The following is a 13450-nucleotide window of genomic DNA, read 5'->3' on the forward strand; positions in this document are numbered from 1 at the left end:
CATAGTAAGGTAACCAACTCTAAGTCTAGCGCTTTACTCACAAACAGTTCAGTACGGATGTTCTCAAAGGTAGTTTTCTATGAAAATAACACTAGACCCAGACACAGGGTAGCCCAGGAAAAACTGCCAGAAAAGTAATCCTAATTCTGCTCTCTGCTTAGACACAACCTTACTGAACAAAACTGGCCTAGTTGACATAAAGTTTGTGTGAAATGGGAATGCTTGTCACTCTTGCTGTTGTCTCTTCTTAGAATGCCCTCTTTTCCTCCTTGCCCTCTTCATGGACAAGCTACAAAGCTCACCTCTTCTGTGAAGCCCTCCCTGACTGCTCAACACAATATTCTCAACTCTGTGTCTACCTCATGTCTACCTGTGTGTTCCCTATCAGGAACATGAGCTCTCTACAGGTAAACGAAGTCTCCCTCCATTTTTTATTCCCAGGGCCCAGAACCTGGACTGTAAAGGTGCTCATATATTTTAAGTTTATATACACATTAATACTTACATATAACAAGTGCAAGAATTTGCCTGAGGAGTCCTATCAAAGAGTACCTTGGAAAAGATGTCTCCTACTCTCAGTCACTAGGTCCCTAAGTATTTCCACAAAGCCAAACGTCTTCAGTTTCCCCTCTCCAACACAAGTCTCCCCCACTATAAAGATCCACATTGTTGTTGATATAATCTCATAATTCTATACAAAAATCTCTAATAATATTTCATAACAACTATAATCAGATTACATCAATGTTTCATATGCCCTTTCTTTCAAGGGTGAGAAATGAATGAATGAATAAAACCAAAACCTTTCAGTCCTGGAACACTCAGGAGATAGTAACAGAATTAAGATCATTTTAGACAACACCTTTTTTTTTTTTTAGACAACATTTTTGAAGTTAGGAAGCAACAAGGTATTTTAAGAGAAAAATGCCAGGAATGGAAATAGACATATAAAGAATTATAGTGAGAGATTCTCCTCCACCACACTGGTGGTCAAACGACAGATTAGTATTTCCAGCTGAACAAATTCAAACATCAGTTCAATTAATGCAATTCTATTAGAGATTGTTAAATACACAGGTATAGCACTAGGCTAAATTCTGGAAGGAGTAGTTATTCCTAAGTTATCCATGGGACACACTCCTTCACTGTTATCTTTATGGAAGATACTATGGAGGGAGAGTGCCAGACAAATTATTTCTACCTCCTAACTTCAAGGAACTTGCAGTACAGTGGGAAAGGAAGCCTGTACTGACCTGAGTAAAGAATAAGGCAGAAAATATTAATGGATACACTAATAGAAGTAGAAAGCACTTTAGGAGACAGCCCAGACAAATTCTATTGAAGGTAAAAAAATAATTGGCAGGTTTCAACAGCAGAAATGGGAAGTTTGTCACCTCCTTCAAATAACCACCTCCACCTACAAATAAAATAAAGCTTGCCTTACCCTCTCCCGGACTTTGTCCTTCAGGAGGAGGCTAATGATGGAATAGGGCACTCGGAACCATATTGGCGCTCCCACAATCAGTACTTTTTTCAAACGAGCAGGAAACGCTCCCTGTGGAGGACACACATGAAAATTTAAAGATATCAATTAAGGCACTGGAATCTATGACTGTTCAAACCCAGAGTGTAGGTTTTCTGCTCCCCATCCTTACCCAGCAGGGGGAGTCTAAAGCCTAATTCAGGTTTCATTTCAGGTGGTTAAAAATTTTTAAATTATACACCTGAAACTAATAGAACACTCTATGTTAACTATACTGGAATTAAAATGAAAAGCTTAATAAAAAATTAAAAGATGGGGCGCCTGGGTGGCTCAGTGGGTTAAGCCTCTGCCTTCGGCTCAGGTCATGATCTCAGAGTCCTGGGATCGAGCCCCATATCGGGCTCTCTGCTCAGTGGGGAGCCTGCTTTCCTCCCTCTCTCTCTGCCTGCTTCTCTGCCTCCTTGTGATCTCTGTCTGTCAAATAAATAAAATCTTTAAAAAAAATTTAAAAAAAAATTAAAAGATGATTTGCTTTTTTTAAAAAATTTATTTATTTGACAGAGAGAGAGCTAGCACAAGCAAGGAAAGCAGCAGGCAGAGGGAAAGGGAAATCAGAGGGAAAAGCAGGCTCCTCGCTGAGCAGAGAGCCTGACGTGGGGCTCAATCTCAGGACACGGGGATCATGACCTGAGCCAAAGGTAGATGCTTGACCAACTGAGACACACAGGTGCCCCAAAAGGTGATTTACTTTTAAAAGTTATAATGTTATATCTTCTTGTCAACATTAAGCTTTATGGATCAAAAATTGATACTTTTGTCAGCATAAATGTGTATGCATCTTTAAGTTCTGCTTATTTAAACTTTAAGAAAGGGGTGCCTGGCTGGCTCAGTCCATGGAAACTATAACTCTTGATCTTGGGTCTGTGAGTTCAAGTTCCATGTTGGGTGTAGTAAAAATAAAATCTTGGGGCGCTTCTGTGGTGCAGTTGGTTAAGCATCCAACATTTGGTTTCGGCTCACGTTGTGATCTCAGGGTTGGAAGATCAGCCCCATGTCAGGCTCTGCACTCAGAGCAGAGTGTGTTTAAGACCCTCTCTTGCTCTCCAAGGCCCGACACCCTGCATTCTCTCTCAAATAATTAATGTTTAAAAAAATAAAATAAAATATTTTAAAAACTTAAAAAAAAATCAGATCATGAATAAACAATATGAAAGAAACATCTCTCTTAAAACCTTTGATTCTGACTTCTGCATGTTTATAATTATTTTTTACCCATCTCTTCATCTAGTCATGTATTCATTTATTCAGTTGATAAATATAATCTAGTGGGCACAATGAAATCTAAAGGGAAGGAGACACCCTGATCCGTACAAAGCATAAAAATAAAAAATAAAAAAAAATAAAAATAAAATAAAATAAAATAAAAAAATAAAAAATTATTCTTTCCTAATTCACAGCTCTTGGTTTCATTTAGTTTAACATCCCAGATCTTCTCATGGGCAGGGATACCAAGTAATACTGGCACTCTAACTGGAAGAAATTATTCCCAAGGAATCAAAAAACAAAAAAAAAAAAAAAAGAGGAAATTGTAGCTAAGTATCTTCTACCATTTTCTCCCTATTCTTTTTCAAATTCTCAATTTGACTTGTCACTCTCCGGCTACTCTTCCACTGATTTGGGGGGTCCACAAACATACCCCATAGAGAATATACAGTATTCAGAACAAAATCCTCCATACTCCTCTTCACTAAAGTCTGAGAGACAATGATTTCAGGGTGCCTGGATGCCTCAGTTGGTTAAACGCCTCTTATTTCAGCTCAGGTCGTGAGATGGAGCGCTGCATTGGACTCTGGGCTCCATGCAGACTTGTGCAGAGTCGACTTGAGATCCTCTCTCGCCCTCTCTCTCTGCCCCTCCCTGTGCTTGCACACGTGTGCTCACATGCATACTCTCTCTCTCTCTCTCAAATAAACAAATAAAATCTTTAATAATAAAACCTTTAAATAACAACCACAACAATTTATTTCAGGACCTAAAGAGCCAAGGCACCTGCCAGGTCAAAAAACAGTCTGGAAAAATAGCTAAATCTCCACAAAATGATAAATTAAAAAATGGAAGCCTTGGGTGCCTGGGTGGCTCAGTGGGTTAAAGCCTCTGCCTTCAGCTCAGGTCATGATCCCGGGGTCCTGGGATCAAGCCCCACGTCGCTCTCTGCTTGGCAGGGAACCTGCTTCCCTTCCTCTCTGCCTACTTGGGGTCTCTGTCAAATAAATAAATAAAATCATTAAAAAAAAAATTTATATCCTGGGACACCTGGGTGGCTCAGTTGGTTAACCATCTGCCTTTGGCTCAGGTCATGCTCCCTGGGTCATGGAATCGAGTCCCATGTCTGGCTCCCTGGAGCCTGCTTCTCTCTCCTCTGCTCATGCTCACTCTCTCAAATAAATAAAATATTTTTTTAAAAGATATGAATATAAAAGTGTTGGAAAACTTGGGGCACCTGGGTGGCTCAGTGGGTCAAAGCCTCTGCCTTCGGCTCAGGTCATGATCCCAGGGTCCTGGGATCAAGCCCCGCATCTGGCTCTCTGCTCAGCAGGGAGCCTGCTTTCTCCTCTCTCTCTCTGCCTGCCTCTCTGCCTACTTGTGATTTCTGTCAAATAAATACACAAAATCTTAAAAAAAAAAAAAGTGTTGAAAAACTGTTTATTATAAAAGATTGGAAAAAATATCCAACAACACAGAAATGGTTAAATAAATTATAGTAAATACAGGATAGACTATTATTTAGCAATTATAAATATTCATAAGATAAACTTTTTGGAGCTTACTGTATATTGAAATTAAACATAATTAAGATCATATTGAGGAACATCTAGAAGTACCATATGCCAAAATGTCAAGTGTTTATTTATGCATAATATAAATCTTGATGTGAGCTGTCCAAAATTTTCTATGATAAAAATTTTTTCCTGATTATAACAGTATTTTAAGTATAAAAGATAAATTAGGAAAAAAATTAGCAACCTATAAATAATAATCAGCATAAAATGATAATGGTAAAAACATCTGATTTATAGTAACACTTGAACACATATACACTATCTCTTTCCCTCTCTTTTTCTCCCTGTAAGTTATTGGTATTACAAAAAGATAATTTATCCTTGGTGTCTTTCTGTGTTTTTAATACTTGAATATATTTTTTTAGCCTAGGAATAAACTACATAAGACACATAGATAAAATAACTTTAAAACTTTGTTGAAAGACATAACAAGGAGCACCTGGGTGGCTTTAGTAGGCTGAGTGTCAGACTCTTGTTTTCAGTTCAGGTCATGATCCTCAGCCCCTCCCCAGCTCGTTCTCTCTCTAAAATAAATAAATCTTTAAAAAAAAAATTTTTTTTCTCATTGGATTTAGATTTAAAATTTTGAAAAAGTGCAAAGGCACTGGGGTATCTGAGGGAGAGGGTCAGAGACTTTTTCTTGAATTGCTTTTTAATTGTTTTTATAATAAAAAAAAGAAATAGGAGGTGTCTGGCTGGCTTAGTCAGTAGAGCATGCAACTCCCCCCACCCTTTTTAAGTAATCACTACATTCTACGTGGGACTCAAACTCACAACCCTAAGATACAGAATCTCACCCCCCATTTACTGAACCAGCCAGGCATCCCTGAGCATGTGACTCTTGATCTCACAGTTGTGAGTTTAGAGATTACTTAAAAATAAAATAAGGGTCACCTGGGTGGCTCAGTGGGCTAAGCATCTGCCTTAACTCAGGTTATGATTCCAAGGATTTTGGGATCCAGCCCAGTGAAGGACTCCCTGCTCAGTAGAGACTCTGCTTCTCTCTCTCCCTTTGCCTCTTCCCACACCTCATGCTCTCTCTCACTTGTTCTCTCTCTCTCAAATAAATCTAAAAAAAAAAAAAAAAATTAAAAGTACACAAATTGTGTCCATGTAAAAAGAATAAAAATGCAAAAAATATAGTCAAACAACTTTCAGAAAAAAACAGTGTGAAAGGAAGCTTGACCTATGAATTTAAACTTTAGAAGTATAATAAATAAAACCATGCTTATATTGGTCTAGATGGGCTAGATCAATAGCATAGAGTGTCAGAAGAGACATGCCTACCGTGTGGGAACTTAGTGTAATATAAAGGTATTATCTCAAATGAGTAGGGAAAAAATGTAGTAGTTAGTAAATGTTGCCCGGATAGCTGTTTGAAAACAAATTATTTGATCTATAATACTATATATTATATATGATATATATTATTGAATAAAGCAAATATAGTATATGAAAATCATTATGAAAACATAGCAGTATGAGAAAAGACACTGTAAAATTGAGTAAGATACTACAAAAAATGCTGGTAACACATACTTAATATTATTTAGTAACAACTCTTATAAATTAGTAAGAGATAGGGCGCCTGGGTGGCTCAGTGGGTTAAGCTGTTGCCTTCGGCTCAGGTCATGATCTCAGGGTCCTGGGATCGAGTCCCGCATTGGGCTTTCCGCTCAGCGGGGAGCCTGCTTCCCTCTCTCTCTCTCTCTCTCTCTGACTGCCTCTCTCTCCGTCTACTTGTGATCTCTCTCTGTCAAATAAATAAATAAAATCTTTAAAAAAAAATTAGTAAGAGATAAACATGTTGGTAAAAAATTGGGTAAAGTATATGCAGGGCGCCTGGATGGCTCAGTGGGCTGAGCAACTGACTCCTGGTTTTGGATCAGGTCATGATCTCAGAGTGGTGCCCCAGGCTCTGTGCTCAGAGGGGCCTCTGAGATTCTGTCTCTCCCTCTCCCTCTGCCCTTCTCCCCCAACTTGTGTATACTCGCTCTTGTGCACACTCTTCTCTAAAACAAATCTAAAAATCTTTTTAAAAATTTGAGTAAAGTATATGAGAAGAAAAAAAATTTTGTAAATACCTCTTGGCAATAAACATGAAAATACGCTGAAGCTCATCAGTAATAAAAGAAACACCACAAAAACACGAACATGATTAGAATCCAAACAACAAATCAATATTGATACGACTGGTGAAAAAGGCTGTTAATGGGAGTGTAAATCTGAACTAAGTTTTAGAGGGCTACTTGGCAATATTTGCCAAAATTTAAATGTGTGAATTCTTTGACCCTACAAATCTGTTTATAGCAATTTATCCTGAAGAAATGATTGGTCAAATAGACAAAAATATGTAAAACAATACTCACTGAAGCCTTTATAATAACACAAAAAAATAGCATGAACTTCATTTTTTCTGCTTGATATAGCCACAAAAAGAATATTCTGCTGCCATTAGAAAAAGTGAGGAAGGGGCGCCTGGGTGGCTCAGTGGGTTAAGCCGCTGCCTTCGGCTCAGGTCATGGTCTCAGGGTCCTGGGATCGAGTCCCGCATCGGGCTCTCTGCTCAGCAGGGAGCCTGCTTCCCTCTCTCTCTCTCTGCCTGCCTCTCCAACTACTTGTGATTTCTCTCTGTCAAATAAATAAATAAATAAAAATCTTTTAAAAAATAAAAATTAAAAAAAAAAAAAAAGAAAAAGTGAGGAAAGGGGTGCCTGGCCTGCTCAGTTGCTAGAGCACACAGCCCTTGATCTCAGGGTTGGGAGTTCAAGCTCCACACTGGGTGTAGAGCTTACTTTAAAAAAAAAAAAAAAAAAAAGTGAGAGAGAAAAGAAATGAGTAATAGCTATAGGTACTGACATAGAAGGATGATGAAGGGGACGCCTGGGTGGCTCAGTTGGTTGGATGACTGCCTTCGGCTCAGGTCATGATCCCAGAGTCCTGGGATCGAGTTCCGCATCGGGCTCCCAGCTCCATGGGGAGTCTGCTTCTCTTTCTGACCTTCTCCTCGCTCATGTTCTCTCTCACTGTCTCTCTCTCAAATAAATAAATAAAATCTTTAAAAAAAAAAGAAGGATGACGAAGACACAACTGTTAAGTAAAAAATGGCAAGTTATAATCACTGGCCATACTACTATGCCATATTTGTAAAGAAAAAAAAATCATATATCATCCTTATCAGTAAAAAGAACTGAATCACAGCTAAATGCCGTAATAGTGACTTTAGTAATATAATGAGTGACCAATGAACTACCAGAAAACAACACAAAATAATAATACCTCCTTTGTATACTCTGTTATAAAGCTCTAATAGCACTTCTAAAAATCTACTTCCACAGCAATGTCAAGTTAGATCCTAGAACAAAGCATGCATAGACTCATAGATCAATGATTTTCAAATTGCAAGTTGGCACTCAATGGGTCTTCAAATTGATTTGGTAGCTTACAACTAACTTTTTAAAAATAATGTTCAGAAAAATCAAAGTGAACATAGTAAGGGGTAATGCTTGTTTTGTGAAGCTTTTTTGTTTTGTGTAAACATCTACACCCTTCATCCTGGGACTCTGAAATCTAAACAGCTCTGAAAACCTAAGTTTCTTCTGAAGCTTAGTGCAAGAATTTATGGAGCAGGGGTGCCTGGGTGGCTCAGTGGGTTAAGCGTCTGCCTTCAGCTCAGATCATGATCTCAGGGTCCTGAGATCAAACTCTGCATAGGGCTCTCTGCTCAGCAGGGAGCCTGCTTCCCCCTCTCTCCACCTGTCTCTCTGCCTACTTGTGATCTCTCTCTCTCATTCTGTCAAATAAATAAATAAAATCTTAAAAAAAAATTCATGGAGTAGCAAGATCTGACCTGAAATGCCATAGGCTATTCATAGCCTTTATTCTTCTCCACTCATTATGAATAACACGTTTCATTGCAAAAATATTTATGTGTTTGATTATAAAGTGGTATATATACTATATTATCTCTTAAAGTTCACAAGATTACAAAAGACCTCTGGACTTCTGGGAGTTTGGGATAAGAGTGTAGGAACTTACCTATATAGAGACCTCCACATGTATGTGTATAGGTTAGTATACACATACTTTTGTGTATGAAGTCAACATGTAAACATATAAAACCTATTTCCGACTAGACTGAGACAAAAAGTCTGAAAGTCACTGGCTAGGTGACATTTTTCAGACACTGGACATACCTAGGACTTCATTAATTCTTATTCTACACATCTCCAGGAAAGGGGCAACACTCCTTTATGACTCAGAATGTTCCTATGCATTTCCTTTTTTAATTCCTCCCACTTCACTTTTAAGACCATTTTGTATTCTGGGGAAGCACATATTAGTCATCATTTACGGGTGACCTTTACACTGAACATAAGGTCTGAAGTTTACATCATTCCTAAGTCTCCCAAAGAATAAAGTATCCTGGCCAGGGAAGGAGACTTGAGGGGCCTTCTCACAGCCTTACCTTCAGCAGGTTGAGAACTTTCTTGCCAAGATCCAGCTCAAAGTTGGTATAATTAGAACCACACATGTCATAGATAAACACCAGTCCGTTCCTCTGGGTTTCAAAGCTGTAAACCAACCATTGAACAAAAACATTTATAAGTAATAAAATGGATGAGAGAGGTTGAAAGCCTAGGGCACAAAAACAGAGTTATGGGACACGTGAGGGACCAAAATAACTCTCTCCCTGAACACTGGTCTTACAAAAATATGATTCATCTTTGGTATCTGCTATACTTCTTATGATACTGTGATTTTACAATAAAAATATATATATATTTATTCTTCAACCTGATTGGTGGCACTGAGCTCCTTTAAAACTCTTGGAATTTCCTAAGTGCAGAGAGTCAAAGGTGTCTTTTGTGATGTTAATGAAACAACAAATGCAATGCCCTTAGGTCCCAGAAAGAAGAGGGTGGTTGCCAAGGGAACCACCTTGTGATTACAGGGGGTTGGTACTTTCACCCCATACGGCCTCCTCTCCCCTCCCCCCTAGAGAAAGGGACTAGAGATTGAGTTCAATCTCAAATGCCCAATGATTTGGTCAATTATGCTCATGCAATGAAGCATCCATAAAAGCCCAAGAGGATAGGGTTTGGAGCTCTCAGATGGAGGTAGTGAAAGAGGGCCCTCTCAGAAAAGGCATGGAAGCTCGAGGGCTCTTTCACCATACCTTTTCTTATGCATCCCTTCCATCTAGCTATTTTGAGTTATATTCTTTTATAATAAATTGGTAACCTAGTAAGTAAAATGTTTCTCTGAGTTCTGTGAGCCACTGTAGTAAATTTCACCTACCCAAGTAGGGAAACTTCAAGCTATACAGCCCGTTGATAAAAAGTACAAACTGAACTTGCTACTGGCATCGTGTGTGGGAGTTGGGGTTGGACGGGACTAGTCTTATAGGATTGAAAACCTTTAACCTGTGGGATCTATCAGGCAGTGTCAGAATTGAGTTGGACCGTAAAACAGAGTTGGTGTCAGAGAACTGACGAGAGGTGTGGCCAAAAAACCCCACACGTAGGAACTGGAATTATGCTTACTGATGCGTACTTATCAAGTGCCAAACTCCTAGACTGAGAATATTCCAGAACATCTAGGTTATCAAAATTTGAACTGTTTCCTCCCAGGTTTCTGAATCTACCTATCCAAACTTCCTAACATTTCATCTTCAACTCAAAAGCTTCCTCTTCCATGAAGACCTCCCTGATAACCATGATCAAAATGTACTGCTATCCTTAAGTCCCTTGTAGCCCCAAAAACCTTCCTGTGGGATTTCCTTGTGGTTCTTAAAGCATTTCAACTTTGTTTTGTTTTTGTTGTTTTAAAGATTTTATTTAATTTATTTATTTATTTATTTATTTATTTATTTATTTGAGAGAGAGACAGAGACAGAAAGAATACAAGTGCAGGGAGGGGCAAAGGGAGAGAGAGATCATGATCTAACCTGAAGTCAGACACTTAACCCACTGAGCCCCCCAGGTGCCCCAAAGCACTTCAACTCTGTGTAGCCATCTGATTCTCTCCTGGGAACAAAAACGTGTTTTGTTCATCTCATTACTCCCAACAGTCCCTAGCAAAATCCTTGCAAATAGGTTCATGATAAATGGTTACTGAATAGAATTCAGTGGAACTGGAAGCCCAATGCTAAGAAAATACTTCAGACCTGTGGCAAACTATGAAACAAATTCTAAGCTCAATGAAGGTGAATGTAACTCGTAGGACTTGGAGAGAGAGAAACCCATACATGGTCTTAGGAAAGCATCTAGAGGGAGCCTGGCTGGCTCAGTCGGTTAATCATCTGTCTTAGGCTCAGGTCCTGATGCCGGGGTCCTGGGCTGGAATCCCATATCAGGCTCCCTGCTCAAAATGGGGGGGGCCTGCCTATCTCTCTGCCTGCCTCTCGCACTGTCTGTTGCTCCCTCTGCTTGTGCTCTCTCTTTTCTGTCAAATCAAGGAATAAAATCTTTTTTTAAAAAGGGGGGGGGAAGGGGAGAAGAATCCTGAAAAGTAAGAGCTTATTACCATACTGAGGTTAAGTGCATGTGAAGAGGGGCACCTAGGTGGCTCAGTTGGTTAAGCACCTGACTCTTGATTTTGGCTCAGGTTTTATCTGAGTCATGAGATCTAGCCTTGTGTTGAGCTCCCTGCTGTGTGTCGAGCCTGCTTAAGATTCTCTCTCCCTCTCCCCATCTCTGGCTGCATGCACATGGGCTCTCTCTAAAAACAAAAATAAACAAACAAAAAACATGTGAAGATATGAAAAGTATTCCTCATAAGGTGCCTGGGTGACTCAGTCATTAGGCATATGCCTTTGGCTCAGGTCATGATCCCAGGGTCTTGGGATCAAGCCCCACATCGGGCTCTCTGCTCAGCAGGAAGCCTGCTTCTCCTTCTCCCAGTCCCCTGCTTATGTTTCCTCTCTTGCTGTGTCTCTCTCTGTCAAATAAATAAATAAAATCTTAAAAAAAAAAAAAAAGTATTCCTCAGTTGAATCTCCTTACTGCCTAAAGACTTCACAAAGTTGTACTCTTCCACCAAGACAGATCCTTACCTATTTCAATCTGCAGCCTAAAAGATCATTACGAATAAACTTTTCATTTGGATTACTCACAGATTCCTACCTACTGAAAATTAGAAAATTTTTTGGCACAAAAGAATCCTGAAGTCAGAGATCTCAATGTTATTTTGTATCCTAAATTTTTGACATGGAGGAAGTACCCACCCATGAAGTAGCAATTAAAAAAAATCTCTAATTCTGGGATACACGCAAGTTTTCCATCAGTTTCTGAGTTTCAGATGGTCTCGACAGATTATAGTTAATACTAAATCTTGACTCCTTTTTTCATGATTCCAGAGAGACTATGATTCACCAAGATCAAAGATGATATTACAAGAGTAGCACAATTACTGAGTAGACTATCCAGGTCTAGAGGCTTCCCATTTCTCCACAAGGTCATCAAGGGTCAAATTCAAAGAACTATAGATTTTCCCCTCACAGCACCAGCCTACGGCAGAGGACTGAAACAAAAAGAAGTCAGTGCCAAGGGAAACAGAATTTAATAAAAAGAGGCTACAGTTAGTAATGATGCAGATTCTATATTCCTACAAATTGCTCATCCTGTAAAGGCACATGAAATAAATACAAATATGGTAGGATCTTTGTTTTTCTGGGTACAGAATATGAGGTTTACAATGACAGCTAATTCCTTACCAGGAATAATTATTTTCCTACTGAGTTTGATTTCCTGAGCTGGATGCTACCTGGGAACACCAAGATGTTTAAACCACAGTCCCTGACATTTGTTTCAAAATAATTGAGAGTAGGGGATGGTGAAAGGCTATCAATGAAACAAGATTCATTATAGATCACTCTGAAGACAGATGATATGTGGAAGTTTATGATACCATTTCCATGCCACTCACAGAGATCTGAGGATTTTCTAATACATAATATGAAAAAGAAGGTTCCCTGCCCTTAAAAAGCTTACAATCTAGTGGTAAACATAGAAAACAATAGTAGAAGATAAATTACATCATAAACCTGTATAAAATTCAATACAAAATAATTGGTATTATTAATAACCAATAACCAGGTTAAGGCACCTGGGTGGCTTAGTCAGTTAAGCATCTGCGTTTGGCTCAGGTCATGATCTCAGGGTTCTAAGATGGAGCCCTGTGTTGGGCTCCCTGCTCAGCGGGGAGTGTGCTTCTCCCTCTGCCCCTTCCCAGCTACTCATGTTCTCAGTGAAAGTTAACATAGGAAAAAAAGAATTTCTACTCACTAGTGAGAATATTTTGCTTGGAGAAAATGTTTCACGTTTATCTATCTTATATGCACCTTCTGAATAATGAGGAGTCACTAAGCGGTTTTTTTTTGTTTTTTTGTTTTTTTTTTAAAGATTTTATTTATTTATTTGACAGAGAGAGATCACAAGCAGGCAGAGAGGCAGGCAGAGAGAGAAAGGAGGAAGCAGGCTCCCTGCAGAGCAGAGAGCCCAATGCGGGCCTCGATCCCAGGACCCTGAGATCATGACCTGAGCCGAAGGCAGCGGCTTAACCCACTGAGCCACCCAGGCGCCCTCACTAAGCGTTTTTAAGAAGAGGGTGGACATCATGAAAACAGTTTAAAGTATGTTTACCTGTGTGGTCTTCCTGTGCGATCACGCGGATTGGGAAGAGCAAACTTTGGCCACTGCCATACCTACAGGAGTGCTCTGACTGTAAGCTGCCCATGAAGGAAGGCCAGTGAAATTTCTGATAAAGGAGTCTTTCATTTATTTCTCCTGAACTAAAGCATTTCAAAGGAACCTATGTTCTGGAAATTACGCCTGAAGACCAATCACAGGAAAGAATTGAGAAATTTCACACTTCTGACTGGGCAGTACAGTGACTCTGAAACCACTGGTCCTTTCTCCTTACCTTAGTAAACTTCTCTTTTTCAGAATGGTTAGCACAAAAGCAGAAGCTAAATACTATGGAAGTAACATTAACAAGGCAGTAACAAGTGAATCAGAGAGGCCCACTTTAGACAGCCATTTGGCTGTCCGCATCCTCTAAGTCCACGGTGTGACTGGAGTTGTGCATAGATGTCTTTACTATCTTAGGTTTCAGCCCTCAATAC

At 39.3% G+C, this 13450-nt stretch overlaps 1 protein-coding gene across 1 annotated transcript in view; it reads right to left on the reverse strand.

The window, feature by feature from the left end:
• PTPN9 (protein tyrosine phosphatase non-receptor type 9) overlaps positions 1–13450 on the reverse strand; it is an 85031-nt gene that overhangs the window by 24836 nt on the left and 46745 nt on the right. Inside the window, exons 5-6 of the mRNA XM_044231997.1 lie at positions 8792–8897; positions 1445–1555 (exon numbers count right to left, since the gene is read on the reverse strand). Of these exons, the coding sequence (XP_044087932.1) occupies positions 1445–1555; positions 8792–8897 (217 nt within the window). The remainder of the gene's footprint in view (positions 1–1444; positions 1556–8791; positions 8898–13450) is intronic.

Source organism: Neovison vison, chromosome 13 (genome assembly GCF_020171115.1).
Source record: "Neovison vison isolate M4711 chromosome 13, ASM_NN_V1, whole genome shotgun sequence".
NCBI lineage: Eukaryota > Metazoa > Chordata > Mammalia > Carnivora > Mustelidae > Neogale > Neogale vison.